The sequence below is a fragment of the Siniperca chuatsi genome, linkage group LG8 (assembly GCF_020085105.1).
Source record: "Siniperca chuatsi isolate FFG_IHB_CAS linkage group LG8, ASM2008510v1, whole genome shotgun sequence".
Classification (NCBI taxonomy): Eukaryota; Metazoa; Chordata; class Actinopteri; order Centrarchiformes; family Sinipercidae; genus Siniperca; species Siniperca chuatsi.
Genome location: NC_058049.1, coordinates 12,853,202 through 12,871,598, shown reverse-complemented (window position 1 = coordinate 12,871,598; position 18,397 = coordinate 12,853,202). Strand labels below are relative to the sequence as shown.

At 40.7% G+C, this 18,397-nt stretch overlaps 2 protein-coding genes across 2 annotated transcripts; both read right to left on the bottom strand.

The window, feature by feature from the left end:
• Window positions 1-3,430: 3,430 nt before the first annotated feature.
• Window positions 3,431-6,944, bottom strand: slc25a5 (solute carrier family 25 member 5). The gene is made up of 4 exons (XM_044205892.1): window positions 5,388-6,944; window positions 4,188-4,674; window positions 3,940-4,080; window positions 3,431-3,840 (listed from the first exon to the last, which is right to left on the bottom strand). The coding sequence occupies exons 1-4, from the start codon at window positions 5,496-5,498 to the stop codon at window positions 3,683-3,685; spliced, it is 897 nt and encodes a 298-aa protein (XP_044061827.1). The 5' UTR covers window positions 5,499-6,944; the 3' UTR covers window positions 3,431-3,682.
• On the bottom strand, window positions 6,292-12,719 carry slc25a43 (solute carrier family 25 member 43). Its single transcript, XM_044205891.1, has 5 exons — window positions 12,250-12,719; window positions 9,580-9,821; window positions 9,266-9,438; window positions 7,498-7,632; window positions 6,292-6,953 (listed from the first exon to the last, which is right to left on the bottom strand). Exons 1-5 carry the CDS (start codon window positions 12,519-12,521, stop codon window positions 6,741-6,743), a joined length of 1,035 nt encoding a protein of 344 aa, XP_044061826.1. The 5' UTR covers window positions 12,522-12,719; the 3' UTR covers window positions 6,292-6,740.
• Window positions 12,720-18,397: the final 5,678 nt, after the last annotated feature.

Genomic DNA, 18,397 nt, shown 5'->3' with positions numbered 1-18,397 from the left:
ACAACGCTTTTCAACTACATACACAGCAGAAGACCAAACAGCTTTTGATTTATACAAAGAATATGATGATATGGCTTGATCTGAATATTATCGACCTTGCATTATCAATCAGAACACAGAGAGATATGATTAATAGGTCTATTATTCACTGTTGAGTGTAAATTCAACAACATACAGCGCAGCACTGTCAAAAATGTACGTCTGCAAAGGAAATGATGAATATACGCATTAAGAATACAGTAAATAAACTCAAAAATAGCTCAACAAGATGCGATATACAAAACCTTCTAACTAAACACAGAGCTTTAGTGGGCCAAATCTCCTTCAGCTCCGATTAAATGACCCGTATGATCGACATCATAACTAAAAACATTTGTCAGAATGTCTGGTATACTAATTATTATACAATCAGCACATAGTCTGTGCAACATGTAACAAACATTTACTAGAGGGCCTGATGTTATTGCCTGAACATCAAAAACCCTACTGCCTTTAAACTGCATCATCTCAGTCATCTGTCTCTGTGTGTTTTGTCCTCGTGAGCGGAAAACATCGAGGTCATGAGTCGTGACGTAATTCAGTCAAACAGCTGAAATTACGCAACAGGCAGCCTGACAGGAGGCTTTTAGTGTGAAGGGTAGCTTCAGTGATCCGTGCACCTCCATGTGGAAACACTCACTCCCCTTTAAGAGTAGGTCACAGCAGTGGTGGAATGTAACTAAGTACATTTACTCAACAATATCTGAGAAACTTGTAGCTCCGGAGCACAGTAAAATGCTACTTACACATTAGTAATAGTAATCTAACAATATAATTGCATAACTAACAGGGTGCATTTTTCTATTTTTTCTGCTCTGAATACTTTAAGCACATTTTGCAAGTAATACTTATATACTAAGTAATATTTTCAATAGGGGACTTTTTTACAGTGTGGTATTGCTACTTTTATTTCACCAAAGGATACTTCCTCCACCACTGGGCCACAGCGCCTCAACCTCAAACACAAAGGAGTTATAGGAGGAGTTTCTATTTGCAATATTGGGACATTTAATGTTGAGGAAAGGGCTGAAACATTTACTAAAATAAATTTGAATGTTTTTCACCATGTTGATTTGAAAAAAAAAGTCTTCCTCACCGCAATCTTTGAGTCGTGTGTGTCACACTGATTTGGTCTGCACTTATCCATAGGCTTTCATGGTGAAATGCAGACTCATTTATACATTTTAAAATTATGAAGTCACAATGTGTAGGAAGATCTTACATTGCATGAACAGAACATGTTTTAAGGAGTTATTGTCTCCAAATACTGAGAGATATTAATGAATTCAAGCACATTTAGGATCATTGCAGCCTACTAGAAGTGTAGTTTGTCGCACTGAAAACATGCAGACTACAGTTGTCTGACTTGTTACCCTGACTTGACCTCAGGGAGGCACAGCGTATCGAAAGCCACACAGACAGACAGTGTGTAAATGGCTGTGATCCCTATTGCTCCTGTTTCACTAATCCCTGTTAAAGTTGTAATGGAGCAGCTGTAGGCGTGCTGAATGACAGATTAAGTCTGTGCTACCTGCTGAGAGGGGCTTTTGGGGATGGAGTGGTCAAAACAGTCTTAAAACTGATTTCCCTTGGGTCAGCGGTCACGTCCCAAGACTTTCTGAATCACTGAAAGCAGATTATACTTCACCCATCGGAGTAAATCAAATGTAATCTGCTAGTGTTGCTAAAATGAGGCTATGTCCTCCATTCAAGATCAGTCTGGGTTAAATGTCCAAGACACAGTGATTGTGTCTACATACTACTTGTTAAGCAGGATGACCACATTCATCTCAATGTGTATGATATCAGCTTCAAACATGCACATTATCTGCAGCTGGTTCATTTTACTCTCATTAAACTAAGTAAATCTAATCGAAATTCACGCTAAATACAGAGAGAAACACATTCATTTGTATTATCAATAACAGGCTAATGTTCATATGATCCATAAGTGAAGAATCACATGGGGAAAAATACTAGACAGGGACATCTCCAGTGACAGAATTAAACTTTTGATGAACTTAAAGAGTGAATAATGGTTCAAAGCTGGACTAATACTTTGGGCCTTAATATAACTTATTCTCATAGACTCCAATTGTGTAGTCACACTTTCAATAAGAGTAATTACAGCTGCAGTGACCGAATGCTCAGAGGATTTCTGTGATGTTAAAAGTCTGCAGCAGACAGAGAACTTGTCTGTACTGCCATTAATCTGTAACCTTGGTTATACACATTTTTTCCAAGTTATTGCTAATAAGAATTTTGGACCACATGTCAAATAGCTTCATAATTGAAACAGTGTCTTAATTTATTTTTTATAATCCTGAAATGGATAATGTCCCCAGAGGGGCAGCAGCTCTTTAACTAGTCAATGAAAATGGCTGAAGACTGATCTAAGCTGCCAAGTGGCCTTTTGACCTCATAGTCAGCATGTAGTTCATAATACAAAGTGACAGTATATTGATAGGAATAGTTTAAATGTACGCCACTGTAGATACTATAGATGTCAAATACAGAAAATGCTGTGTGTGGAGAGTTGTTTTGATACAAATAAAATGTTCACCACAACTGTCCTATATTTGGACAGGCAGCATTACAATCTGCTATTACAGTACGCACCCTTGTCAGACGCCAAGATGTACACCATGTCCTATCCTGTCCTGTGAGGCCACGACCAGCTACAATCATGTGCTCCTTTATAGCTGGCAAGATCAAGTATCAGGAGGAATTCAATTTATGACACCCCTTAAAATACACATCAACACCAGCCTTAAACCCAACTATGAATCCATCTCTGTGCCTTTGCCTCTTTGCTGTAATAAACAGCTAGAATATGGAATTAGGTTTTCACACACTTTCAATGACAGATCTAGAAATCACTTGACTGTGATAGCAAATAACTGGAACGGGTGTGTCATACTGGTGAATGCCCAAACAGCTCAAGGTTGAAGTCCTCAGTCACACCAGTTGGAGTCAGATGAGGTTTGGCAGGAGATAAAAGTATATTTAGAAGGTTGGCTTAATCCACCTCGCTACAGGTAACCCTGGCTGTTTCTCTGCAGGAAGTCACTTGTGCAAATGTTCTGCTGAACTATCAATATATGTAAAATAACACTGGTAAAGCTTGCGACGTCTTGTGTATCACTTTTCTGCAAGCATGCCTTGGTTGAAATATTGTCAGTAAGTCATCGTTCTCAGCTGATTTTGGCTCACCCCCAAATACAACCTGGGAGACCTCTGCAGCTCTAAGCTTACAATTCACACAAGAGGCTGCCAAACGGCTTCCCGAAGCAACACGGCTGAGGACGTGCGCTGCCAGGACACTCGGGTCACACTGCCTGTAATGGTACCCTTCATATAGGACATTACATTTCAAAACCAGACAGGAGACTCACTCAGTAGGTTGCGTTTATTTCTCTTTTTTTCCTGTAAGGTTCCTGTGTTCAGGGAATGACATTCTGGTGAGGGGCAAAACAAAAAAGCATGGGCCAAGACAAGAGTGCATAACAGATTCCCCCAGTACAACTAGTAGAAAATACTAGTTGGTCCCTATAAATATAGCACGGCATTTAAGTCCTTCCAAATGTACAAGATATGTTACAGTTAAACTTCACAACATGAACAGTGGAAATACAAAAACAACTTAGATGACTTTCTTAAGCTCATCATACAAGACAAGCACGAAGGCACCACCCATGCCTCTAAGCACGTTAGACAACGCTCCCTTGAAGAAGGCCTTGGCACCCTCGTCACGTACAATTTTCTTCCAGCAGTCAAGGGTGCCAGTGTACATGATGTCGGCTGAGGGGAAAAACAGAATCATAAAAGACATTACACCTTAATCCTAGTAGCACAGTAGCAAAAACAGAAAGTTATACTTTGATATATTGTGTTTATTACCTCCTTTGCGTCCAGACTGCATCATCATACGACGACGGACAGTGTCAAAGGGGTAGGACACAAGACCAGCGACCGCAGTCACAGACTGAGCGATCATCCAGCTAATAAAAATGTGTGTGTTCTTGGGGTCTGGAAGCATGCCTGTAAAAGAAATGTCAATCAGGAAGGTTAACTAAAGTCTCAAAGGCGAGGAAGTCCATTGAGAAGAGATAAATCAAGCTTTGCAATGCCTGATATTGTAAACTCACCCTTTGCGGTGTCGTAGACGCCAAAGTAAGCAGCTCTGTAGATGATAATGCCCTGTACTGAAACGCTGAAGCCCTGGTACAGACCCTTGATCCCATCAGACTTGGAGATCTTCACCAAGCAGTCTCCCAGGCCTTTGAACTCACGCCCCTGTCCGGTTTTGCCGACATCAGCAGCCAGACGTGTTCTGGCGAAGTCGAGGGGATAGACGAAACAGAGCGAAGTGGCTCCGGCGGCACCGCCAGACGCCAAGTTACCCGCAAAGTATCTCCAGAACTGTGTGTGCTTGTCCACGCCATCAAGGAAAACCTTCTTGTACTTGTCCTTGAAAGCAAAGTTGAGGGCCTGAGTGGGGAAGTATCGGATGACGTTAGCCAGATTCCCTCTCCAGAACGAGATGAAGCCCTGCTCTTTTGGGATACGGACGACACAGTCAATGATGCCCTTGTACTGCTTGTCAACTGTAATCTGTTTGCTGGCATGTTGAACCTGTAATCAAAGCAGAGATATGCAGAGCATTAGAGATAATAAAGTGACGAAGGCTGGATGAAAGCAGGAAAAGCAGATGTTTGACATTTCTTCAGTGTGAATGAGCATCTACAGTACCTTTAACCTGTTAACCTTCTAACTTGTATACTTGGTGAGGACACAAATGCCATTCATCCACGTGCCATGTGTGAGTACTACTCTGATGGCATCCATTCAACAACACCCCGCCCAATGCAGCAGTGGAGTACCATGGCGCAAACCTTGCTCTTGACCTTAGCTGTCTGTTGTCAAGCCAAACTAGAGACCTGTAATGGAAAATGAGAACTTTTGCACACCACAGTCACAGTGGATGGTCATGTCTGCCTTTAATAACACACTGCATTTTTGCTTGGTGAGACTGCAGCTTGCAGGCCGGTGTATTACGTAACAGGTCTGATGCGCCTCGATTCTGCTCATTTCTCATCTGCGCCAATCTGTGACAGAGCTGCTCCGATTCACTGCTTCCACTCTGAACAACGCAGCGCCTTTACATTATTTCTTTTACATTAACATCTCTCGTCACATCTGGTTAAATTCACCCTCCACCCCTAGAACATCGGCAAGAAAATGCTGCAAATTAACACCACCAGTTTTGTGTTGCAGACACGAGCAGGCAGCATAACTAGCAGCTTTAACGAATTAAAGTGTCATTAGAAAATAACGGTGACACCTACCTGGAGAAGAAGCTTGACTCTCTCGATGGGGGCTACGGCTGTTTTGGAGATGGCAGCGGCAATACCACCAGCCAAGAAGTCCTTGGCAAAGGAAATAGCTTGTTCAGTCATCTTCAGATGTTATCAGACAGCGTCCCGCTGCTTAGAACCGGTGGGTTTTGCCTGCGGAGTTGAAATGGCCGAGTCCAACCTAGAAGAGAGGGGATTTAAGAAGACTGAACCCGAGAAAACCAGTGAACATCGACCCTCGCGTCTCATTGGTCGGCTGTGGGAGAAGTGGGCGGGGCTAACTGATGTCCTTTGATTCAGATTTGGCGCTCTCCCTCATCACTCAAGTAAATTATAGCAAGACCAACAGTTATCTGTCCTGCAAGAGTTTCTAAAGTTTAACTGCTTGACAAATTGTTTAGATATTCTGATTGAATCACATCTCCACACAACTCAGGAGATACTGGTATGTTGTTGAATTAAGTTTTGGATCAAGTCAAGGTCGTGTCAAATGTCACGTTTGAAGCAGCTGAGGCCTAAAGGCTATGGTGGGTAAAGGTCATCCCATCTGTTAATGTCCTTTGGCTGCCACTCAGTTTCCCACAGTATGGAGGTGAAGGAGGAGGACATGTTTGAATCAGCTGGCGAACCTGAACTTTATTAACTAAATACCAAGTCAGCCTGTCTGAAATCTTACCAGATGCTTTGCCCGTTATCAGAAATTGTCACTAGATGCAAGAATATTCATTGGAAACAAGTAACACTATTAGCAGAGTACAGACATTAAGTTGCATTTTTACTACAGGGCTAAGTGGAGTCATAACACAGTTTTATCTGCCTGAAGGTCAGGTCATCTGAGATTATAAATATATAATCTATATAATCAAGATTTACAAAAGAACATCTTAAGAATGAAAAATGTGTCAGTGAAATTTTAATGTTGTAAGCACATTTCTTGCTTCACAAACATGTTTATCCATAACATTCTCAAACATATGAATCATTCCATTCATTGTACATTAAAAGCTTTCTCACAAGTAGAGTAAAGGAGAATCTATTTGAATAAACTATGGCACTATTTGATATAACTGAAATAAGCCCCGAAATAAATAGTTAACGCTCAAGGCATATTGAGCTATGATATTGTTATATCAGATAAAATAAAAATATCCTGAAAGAGGTAGACTGTTGCTGACATAATGTAAATGTTAATACCTTATATGAGGACATATAAGAAGCCCAATGTTATGTAATTGTGATAGACACAAGCCTCTGAAGTATTTCAGTCCGGCAAATAACTCATTTTGCTGGTCAAGTGTGTTCAGCTGTCAGTATTTTTCACAAGACATCCTCTCATGTGAAGTTTCACCAGCGGTTTCCAAAAGATGACTCCCCCGACCCAAAGTTCCTGTTTTTCAAGTAGCGCTTCACCTCCTCCAGCTCGTACGGCCCGAGGCTCTGGTCGACCCCTGGTGCAGGTTTGTAGCTCAGGGGTGAGACGATGTACCCGTTGCGGTAAAGGCAAACCTGCTTACACATCTCAAAGCAGGTGAAAAGAAGGCCAAAGTAGGGAATAATCTGCGAAGGAATGACAAGAGGTTGGGAGATAGAGATGAGTGTATTTCAGTGTAATGCCAACACAGCCAACAATCAGTGACCTCAATCATATCATTAAAGACTTAGATAGCCATAGATGCACACTGAGAGAAGGTTGTGGTCTGGTTTGGGTATTACTAAAAGTGTCTTTAATGTTTCTACAACTTGCTAAGTTGCTTTATTTTCATTCAGCTGCTGATACAGCAGCCTTACGTTTGTAAAACAACATATGATGACATTTGCAGCTGAAATAGGAGAGTGGAGCATGCTGTCCCAGAGACAGACTTTACTCACCTTGCTCGTGATATTCCTGCAAAGAATTACACACTGAACATTGCTTTCCATGCCCCGCCCCCCCACTCTCCCTTTTGCGTAGGCCATGGGTCACAATTCTTCCCCTGTCATAAAGTCACTCATGTTCCTAAGCACCTGCACTTATTTCAGTTACTATTTACTTGTATGCAACGCAAGTAGACCAGTACTCTGTCCATATGATAGATATAATAATATATCAGTGAAACCGTACCTTTATTGTGTTGGCAGTAAGGCCATTCCACAGTGAGAGGACACCCTTATTTCTAACAACCTGTATGAAACAGTCAATCATTCCACTGAAATGGACGTCAACTCCACCAAGATGGGGCAGACGGGCACTCTGCGCCTGAGAAAAGATTGAAAGGGAAAATGAACAGCAGTGAATCAGCAAAGTGTCACCATGTGTCTGTAAAGTAATAACCAGAAAGGTCAAGTGAAGCGTGACAAGAAAGATATAACATTTTGCAATTTTGGGGAAGATGTAATTAAGTTATATACATGTATATTAGGAGCTTTGCTAATAAGTGGTTACAAACCTGGTTAACAGTATAAGGAAGCTTTAAGAAGAGTTATATAATTAAGTTAGTTAACGGTATATTAAAGCTCACAAGACTCTTCCTGTATGAGACAGTCACACTGTGTCCTGTGCTGTTTTGTTAACCAAACCGACAATTAGGCTGACTGTCATGTGACAGAGGAAAAGTATCTTTAGAAGTTTCAAGGTTCACAAGGGGAACACGCAGCCATAAGGGTATTAGACTATTCAAACAGCTTCATTTGTAGAGGAAACATCAAGCCAGCCAGTGAGTTAAACAATACTTAGCTTAAATCATTACCCTAAGCTTCTGCAAACATCTTCAGCTGTTTTACTATCATCCATTCTCTGCCTGACTCTTAATGTTTAACTCTGAAACACAGACAAAAGCTGAAACCCAAAATTAAATAATTATGTAATATTATTCTTTAATGTAAGGGGACATGGTTGTGATGGTTTGACGAAGTGGACATACACAACCCTCAGCTTGGCTGCTGTCTGATAGAAACTGGCTATCTTTAGAGAACTTATCTATAGCTTTTGCAGACCTGGGACACATTCACATTCCCAGCTGCTGCTGAACCTTGTGGTAGCTAATAATAGGCTGATAAAACAGGATGTAGTATTCTGTCCTTTGCAGTGCCATTGTTCCCCATGTGTCCTTCCTAACATGCAGAAGGCATCTCAAACATCATTTAAGGTGAATGTGGTGCAGACCAGTATGTTTTCTTATGACCCATGGGAACCTATAACACATATGGAAAATGTCCTGACTCTATAAATAGCCATAGGTTAAATTTTAAGGTCGATTTGAAAAACGTACTACTACGAGTACTTTGATTTAAGAATTTAAACTAAAACCAAATTGAGAGGCCAAGTAAGGCTAAACTTAATTTAGTAAACTCCCACTGCCCCCCTATGGACTAAAGGTGCTAATACAGCGAGTAAACAGAACCTACTACACTGTAAACTTCTTCTACAGTTATTTCCAAAAACATTTCAGGTAAAATAAATGACTAACAATATATAAAAGATACGAGTAATAGTAATAATACATAAATATGAAGAAAATAAATTGATCTGTCTGAACGATCTATCAAATTTTCTTCAGCATTATCCCTATGCAGCTGAATACAGGAACACTGACTTTAACTGGCAGTCTAGTGCTTTCTAATGAATATGAACTAATATCCCTTTAAAAAGGCAATAAAAATAACTAATTGTCAAACATTTTTAGTTGACCAATTATTAGACTAATGGACTAAGAGCAGGCAACTTAGTTAAACACTGATGTTTCCTGTATTTGTTGACTTCTGTATTTTTGTTTTTCTTTCATTCTTAGATAGGTAGTATGCTTCTACCTTTTTAAAAAATGCCTTTGTGTCTCTTCTCCTAAAAACCATAAACTACACGCAGAAAGGGAAGTGTTCTGGTGGTAAATTACCTGCATCTTCCGCTTTACAGTTTCAAAAGGGTAGGAGAGGGTTTGGGCCACTCCTGCTGCGAGACAGCCATTAATGAAGTTCTGGAGGGGAGTGAAGCGAAATGGAGGCTCCTGCCAGAGCTTGTCCAAGTTCATGTAGACCGCATAGCATCCGATAGAAAAGGGAAAAGCACCTGCAGCCAAATTAAATGCACTGCAAGTTACAGTTAAACAATCAACTCAAACTTTCACAGTGTAATAAATGAAAAGCCGAGCTATTTTAACATCTGATATACCTAGGAAATGAACTAATTTGTATGAATATGCAAACACACCCAAGAAAGTGAGGGAAAAGCCCCTGTAGAGAGAAAGCAGCCCTTCACTCCTGTAGATCTTTGAGAGAGTGTGAATTACGCCGATGTACGTGGGCTGTCTGCAGTTCTGAACGATGAGCCTGGTTTCTGCCACCTCCAGAGGGTACGTGACCAGGGCAGCAGCAACGCCAGCCAGTCCACCGGCCAATATGGCTCTCCACTGAGAGATGAAGCCCAGTTCATCCATGTGAAGGTGGACTATCCTGGACACAGAGGAAGGTGAAATTAATAACACTTGATTGGACAGATTGCATTGATCAGAAAGTGAATGGTTCTCTCATTTGTCCTGGTAGTTTTAACAGCATTATTTGACAGATGTAGGTTTTTAAGTGCACACGTCCCTCTCTGCGAATGTTTTATTTTGGTTCAATGTAAGTGTTGAGAAAACTCGCTGTTTAATTGATTAGTCGACAGACAGAAAATTAATTGTCAACCATTTTTAATAATCAAAATAATTAACGAAGAACAAAAAAAAAAGAAGCTGGTTCAAGCTTCTCTGAGGATTTGCGCCTTATTATTCTGTTTGATGTCAACCGAATTCGGGCTGAAACAAACTATTATTTTCATTATCTCTTAATCCGACAATGATGTTTGCGATTGATTGATTAATCATTTAGTCTAAAAGATGTCAAAAAATAGTGAAAAATGCCGTCAAAATTTCTCAGAGCCCAAGACGACGTCTTCAGATAACTTATTTGATCTGACCAACAGTACAAAAAGAAAAATTATTCAATTTACAGTGAAATAAAATAGAAAAAAAGTAGCAAATCCTCACATTTTGAGAATCAGAATATTTAGAATTTATACTTAAACATTTAATAAATTATCAAAACTGTTGGTGATCAATTTTCTGTGAAGTGACTAATGTTTCAGCCTGAAATTGAATATCTTTGGATTTGGGAATGTTGGTTAGACAGAACAAGATATTTGTAACGAGATGTAACCTTGGGTTCATTTATCACCATTTTCAGGCTTTTTAAAGACTAAACGAGTAATCAATTATTATATATTATAACCAAAAAATGTCATTACCAACAGATAAGTTGGTAATCAAAAACATGTTAGTTGCAGCCCTAGTTCAGTGTATAGATAAGCACCTTCTTTATTAATGTTACTTGCACCGTGTCCATGTTTTGTTGTTTTATATGTGCAAATAAATCAACATGAACTTTACAAGAACACGTCCTGCTGTTTGAGTGAGTAATAAGAATCTCGGACATTTTCAGTCGCCTACACTTAAGGAGCAAATGATTAACTCGGGTCGCGTGAGTGTGAGGTATAGAGGAACACGGTGTACAGTGCAGGACTGTGGTTTCCCGAGTCAGGATGCGGTGTTGTTTACAAGCACACGTGACTTGAAGCGTGAGAAGGTGCTTACTGACCGTCTACAGTCTATAGACTGCCCCTGCATGTTTATTTACTAAGCATGCTGTCGACATTGCGGTATGTTTTGTCCTGTAGTAACCCAACAGAAGAGCTCTGTAGCTGTGTGCCCTTAGTTCAGCCTCACAGGCAACACTTCCTCTCATGATGAGTACAAATGTTGTCCTATCCCCAGGACTGTCAAACCCCTGTAATCAACCATAAATAATTACGTATGAACATATATATATATATATATATATATATATATATATATATGAACTAAAAGTTATTCAATTTACTGTCATAGAAGACAAAGAAAACCAGCAACTATTAACATTTGAGAAGCTGGAGCCGGCAAATTTTTGACATTTTTGCTTTTAATAAATGACTTAAATGGCTAGTCTACTATCAAAATTACGACGGAACAGTTAGTTGATTAAATGATTAGCCAATCGATAGAAAAATACTCAGCAACTATTGATAATTGCTTAACCATTCATGCCATTTTACAAGCAGCTAAACTGTGATGATTTGCTGCTTTTCATTGACTTCTAGTCATAGTAAATTGAGTATATTTGGGTTTTGGACTGTTGGTCAGACAAAACAAGACTTCTGGAAACTGTGATGGACATTTTTCACTATTTTCTGACTTTTCAAAAGACCAAACTATTAATCGATTAATCGAGAAAATAATCGTCAGAATAATCAACAATGACAATATTCACTATTTACCTCAACTAAAATAGCTACCGATTAATTTTCTCTCTAAACTAATCGTTTCAGCTCTAGTATACATAATGTTGAGTGTTGGGGGTAGACTAGGAACACAGACTACCTGTGAGACAAATCTCAGGGTGAGAACAACCGCTTCCTTTACAAAAATCGACTGAGCAAATGCAGCCCTCTGATTGGCTGAAAATAGAAGGTGCGCCTCGTACGGCAAAACAGGAAGTACAGCTTTAGCTAAACCGACGAAAGTAAACAGACTTTTAAACGAACCCTTTTTGTTATTTTATCGTGTCAATCAATAAACAGTTAACGTGATGATCACATTTTCTTCAACTGAAGTCAATTTGTGTTATTTAACGTTACTCTTTTACACTGTTCAACAAACAAACTTGTTAAGTCAACGTCAGCTGACAGTTGGTAAACAAGCTAATTTAGCATAAACACTGGGCCAAACTCAGATGAAAACAACCACAAGCGATGCTTTTAGCTCGATACACTGTGTGACAAAACAACAAAGACCAAATTTACTTCACTTACTTTTTGTATGTTGTGAGATGAACCGCGGTGTACGGGAACAACCGGAGACAAGAGGTTAAATTTCCTTTCCAAAATCCTCGAAGTCCCTCGTTCTGGTAGATGAGAAGAAAACTTTGCCACAAACCCTTCTTGCAGTGAAAGGTGCCCACCTGACTCTTGATTTTAACCACCTCCAAAGGCGACGTGACAGTTTTACTGAAAAATCCGGCGAAACCGACGCACACAAAGCTTTGAGAACTCGTCAGCCTGTTGTCTTTTTTAACCGAGGCCATCGCTGTTTTGGCTCTCCTCTGAATTGTCAGGTTCCTGCGCTGATTTCAGTTTTGTCCGAGGCACGGGAAAGGATTTGTTTAAAAATGCAGGTTAGACATCTAAATATAGAGGTCGAGGAGGTGTCCGTCTCCCGGCCTTACCAGCGCTGTTATGTGACAGTGTTGGAGGTGAGCTGGAGTAACGCCTCAGTAAGACTAGAGGGAGCTCTTTGACCTGGTTTCAAAACTCAGAGAAGCCTTCAAACCCATTATTATATACTGTACAGTTTATTGTCATCGGCCCAGATGTGTCTTCATACTTCTAAACAGTGGTGGAGGACCCATTCAGAGTGTTATATTTATAAATAGCCTGTTATACTATTGTATTATTATTACTGGTGCATTACTATGTGAGCAGTATTTTAATCTTGTAGCTGGATGAGATGGAGCTAATTTTAAGTCGGCCTACTTTATATATTACTGGGTTGTTTATCCAAGAGCATTGCATCATATTAGCAACTACAAAGTAAATCGGAACTTTAGCTGTTAAATAAATGTAGTGCAGTAAAAGTATAAAGTGGCTTAAAATGAAAATAATCAAGTAAAGTACAATTACCTCAAATTGTACTTAATTACAGGACAAAAGTAAATATACTTCCACTACTGCTTAGAAATAAATCCACATAATAACACAAAAACCTGATTTATAAATGTGTAAGACAACTTTTAAACAATGATGATCAATATTGCCAATATTGTGTACAAATAGTATTAACTAAATGTTGGGTTCATTCATTTTTTTTAGAAGTTTGCATTTAGTTGCAGTTTTGTATTTTGACAGTTATTTTTTTTGTGCAGTCATGTATTATTAACTTGTGACCCCATGCAGAGTAGCAGTGCTATAGTTTAAAAGCTGTGGCCAAACTTGCAGTGAAGTCAAGACAGTGGATGATTATTGGGTCACAGACACCTCAACTGAAACTGGTCAATGCAGTAATTCTTTTATTTTTTTGTCACTGACTTACTTAATAAGAAACAGTGTCGTAGTTGAAATAGTTGAATTAAACCATTCCTCATATTTTCAGCTGACCTTTTGGGGGACTTTGCAGAGCGCTTTGGGAACCACATATTTTAGGGATTGGTGGGGTGACTTTGTCTCTATAGGTGGCGCAATACTCCAACTTTTTGAGTTGTCTTTATTGCAACTGGGGGTGAAAAATCTGAATATCGTACTCAAATAGAGGTAGGATTTGGGTTATAAACTGCTCAACTAAAAGTACACAAGTATGTTTTTGGGAGGATACTGACAGTAACAGTTAAAAGACCTTTTTTTTCTTTTATATTTTCATATATTTATTTATTTTGTTAGGATGGTCTATTGAGAGAAAAATCTTTTTCAAGAGATTCCTGGCCAAAATGGCATGACATTACTTCAATATGAAAGTTCACTTCCAACCGACCTCCTCTGAGTGAAAGAGGGGAGAGGTTTTGGGTTGGAGGTTTGGTTCAAAGCAAGCATCAATTTTTTTATTTTTGTTTCAACATCTGCAGTGACACTGTCAACATGTGTCTGCACCAGCCAGGTAAATTCTTTATTATATTTTCTTTATTGCACCAAGAAGATAAATCAGGTCTGATTTACTGAATAACTGTATTTCATCAGGAGGGATTTGTTGTCGCTGTCTTGTTTCAGCACCATGTTTGTTTTCTCCTGGTCTTGGCCTGCCAGGAGCGCCTCCATCCCCTGCCGGGCTGACAACCACAGATGCATGCGAGGAGCCCACGCTCTGTCTGCGGCTGAACCACTTGGCTCCTTCACAAAGCCAAGCAGAGGAAATGACAGCCTGATCACAAGAGGTTTCACTCCCCCTCTAGCTGCCTACTGGAGGTAGAAAATGGTGTGTCTGTGTGTGTGATTGGGATACTGGCTTTCACCTCTGAAAACTCAGATAATTGCAGAGTGGTTAAAAAACAAGTGCCGAACTTATTACTGCCCTGTGATGTGTAGACACTGAAGTTATAGTTCATATTCAGCTATTCAGGCAACCTGGATACTATTTTAAAGTTCACAGGTATTTGAATCATGTTACTAGCAAATCAATAATAATTTTGAGAGCCAGGATGATGGGCTGGTAAGAGGAGCTAGAGTAATTTACTTCATAACTATGCTCTTAAAGAAGAATGTCAAAGTAGCAGTACATTTTATGCTCCCCAGAGCAATAAAAGAGCACCACTTTGAAAATGCTTTGAAAATTCTTTGATCTCGCGGTCATATGTGTGTGGTTTGTAATACACGAGATAATGAGATGACTTTCTTTAAAGATAAGTGGCGTGATGTGGACTCATGCTGTATCTTATCAATTAATGCTTCAGCAATCAAACAGAACACCAACAAGAATCTGTTGCCACTCTGTCTCCTCTGCTGTCCTTCCTCTGCCCCTCACATTGCCTTTACCCACCAGTATTTGTATAGAATACACATAGGGCACTGCCTTCTTCCTGTATGTATATCCCCCTCCCAAATGAGTACTTCCTTCATGCAGCAAAGTACTGCGGGAGCAGCCTGTGTGCCTTTGTGTCTCTTGGACTGGCACGTAGCAGTAGTTGTAGGCTGGCTGAGGCATTGTCATTCTCTGGATGTCATGCGCAAGTCAACCCTTGATCTCCCACTTTGAAGTGCATTGCTGGAGGACCTGAGATCTGTCTGCGTATACGATGTGAGCTCACAGCAGTCAGCAGAGGGAGCCAAATATCAGGTAGGCAGCACAGAGGCCTGAGTCGCTGTCACTCCAACAAACTGGTGCAATAAAATTCTCTGCTCATTATCTGAGACAGTCACATCACAGGCTTGTGTTGGCAGGGGAGGGGAAAAGGAAAGAAAGGATGGGGGTGGGGAAGGGGAACAGGCTAGGGTGGGTGACACCAAAGTCTGTCTGTATGTGAGTGTGTCTTTTTTTTAAGGGTGGGGGGTGTATTGGTGAGAAAAATCAGGCATAAGTACAATTCACTGTGGCACCATGTCGACACCTCTACCAACAAGGCTCAGGCCAAACTGCTGCACTCCCCGGCTCACTTAACAGGAATGGGAGACTTGTTATGCATAGGAGCCTAATTTTGAATTAATGGTTTCTGTGATGGGTTAAACTGTGAAAGGTTGTCAGCGTTTGTTAGGAATAATAAATGCAATTTTGCACCTCATTACTGGCAACCGTCTTTATTACAACAAACATTGAAACTACTGTTATCTCAGCCCTGCAGACCAGTAAATGTGCTTATATACAGTCTATAAAGTGTAAAATCTCCAGTAAAGGTGTAGTAAATTTGTGTTATGATGATTTCAAGTGCTGATTCATAAATTGTGGGATTGATATTACCCCATTTGCAGTGATATTTTCAATGGAGTTGTGCATTTGGTGTTGCTTTTTTTTAAAACAGCTGTTGGGAATACCCCAAAAGCCCTCTGTGAGTGTGTCAGTGAAAATCTGTGATTTAAAAACACAATTTAATTTGGAATTTGTGCAAAAATGTCACATTGTTTTATGTGATTTCTATTTGCCTTGTAAATACTTAACAAGGAATGATGCATGACCTATTTATTCAGGATGTATGACCAGGAGGGCCATTGTCTGTGAGGATGCAGAGGAGAACTTCTGGCAGCTGGTGCCCCCTTATCTTCCCATGTACAGCCAATAAATCAATATCAAATCTAAGGAAGAGGAAGCCAGATGGCCTTCCCACAACCCACTAGGCCAGGGTGCTCTCAGGGCCTCCTCGGCTACTGTACCACCAGTGCATGCAGCAGTCCTTTGAAGACATACACATTCAACAAGCAGCTCAATGAATGACTAAAGGGAACAAATAAGCTGTTACGACTCTGCTCCAATCAGTGATTGTGTTTCCATTTACATCAAAGGCCTCAGTCTGTTTGATATGCAGCCCCCACACCTTGATCCGAGCCATGTACAGGTAGAGGGGAGGAGCAGTCCATTGAAAAGAGAGAGGGTCATGTGGTTGCTTCTCTCAGCCCTGGCTCGAGGGTAGTTGACCCAGACGAAGGGTCTGGTGGTGTCTCTTGTTCCCCAGGGAGCTATTGCTCCTTACACCCATCACTAGACACATTATTTATTGGGTGGCCTATTGATTAGATGCTTTTAAGGAATATTCACAGGAATTTAAAACAGTAATTACAAAACAAGTAATTACAAGGAAACATCTTACTTTAAAGATTAAAATAAAGTAAAGATAGCAGCAAGACAGAGTTGTGTAGTAACTGATGGCCGGCTCGGAGTAAGGCCAGTGAAGTTACTTAAGTACCTAAGTACATCCCGCCAGACTCATCTTGATTTCTGTGTAGGCCAGGGGTCAGGTTAAACAGTAGTTTGATTGAATGGCTGTTCACAGGCCAGTGTGAAATGCCAGCTCTATTGCAATGTGGGAGTGGGAAGGAGGGGGTTTCTCTAGCCTTTGTGTGGCCCACGGTCTTAGAGCACGGACCCCATTGTTAGAGGCTGACCAGCCAGCCCCTCAGACTCTCCTTTGCCCTGCTTTGTCTCAAGCAGCGTGACCATTTCCTTCATCCAGGTCAGGGCAGGGTCGTGACTTTGGACACCAGTCTTCCCTGTCTGTCTGCTCAGCCTGCATACTCATAAATGCACACAACACTGAGACAGATGCACTGTTGCCACATGTCAGTGTTGAAAAATGCAGCTGTGTTGGAGCAGGTTTCAGCCTTTTTGATCTAAGAGGATCTCAACAAAAAAGATCGGGTGTAATCCTGACTCAGATTCACGTACGCATGAAACCAAAATGATACCTACAACATTACAAATAGAATAGTATAAAGTAGACGCTTAAATTGACAATGTACAAGTCAGAACACATTTATGATCAATATAATTTGTATGGCGAGAGATATCTCACTTGTGCCTTTTGCGAGTGTGTAAAACACAGTACCACATGCACAGAGCTGAGATAACCTCTTTACTGCCCTGAAGTGTCCGAGTTATGCAACTGTGAAGTTTTAGAAGAGTGGACAGTACTTCTGTCCTGAGGCTGGACCTGCCTTATCATGGCCTGGCCATCATGGTGATAAGAAGAGGAAAGGCCAAAGGGCTATAAGGAACAGTGTGCATGGTTCAGGTCACCAGTGTGAGGAGGCTGGACTCAAAGGGCAGGCAAGGCGGACAAGAATATTATCTGATAAGAATCACCAAGGTCTTTTGATCTCGGAGGGGCTGATCCTGGGCTACAGGGTGTCATGCTGGGCAGACAAGCAGAATGACACGGCAGGTACAAACAAGCGAGCCCTTTAAGATCATCTGGGGCTAAGCATATTTACACAGGGAAGACTGGAAAGTCTCTTCTGATGCACACACACAAACATACAAGCTTGTTGTCCTCTGGATTTCACACTACAGTGGCATTCTTAACATGTTTAGCTATAAGAAAGCACAAATAATGACTAATAAAGTTAAATGACCAGCCAATTCCTAGCTAATAATATAATAAAAAAGAAAAATCAGTTTTATAATGCAGCAGCTCGTGCAATACATTCAAAACCCACAAATGACTGTGAGCCCACTAAAGAGAAGCTTGAATGTCATGGTGTGGTCTGGTGGGTTTTCTGTCATAAGTCACTGATTAAAAGCCGTCATGTGGAGACCAGACAGAACCTGGGGCTGCAGTGCAAGCTGTGGCCTGAACCAAATGCCTCGCTGTCTCGCCCAGGGCAAGATGGAGGAGGGATTTTTTGCCTGGAGTGGCCGGGCGGGGGGGGGGTTAGCAAGCTGCTGCAGAGTTTAAGTGTCCTTGATTTCCCCTTAGCAACAGTTAAAAAGAAAAGAGCAGATACACATGTACTTGTATCGAAGGCCTCTCTCTCTTTTACAAAATAAGGC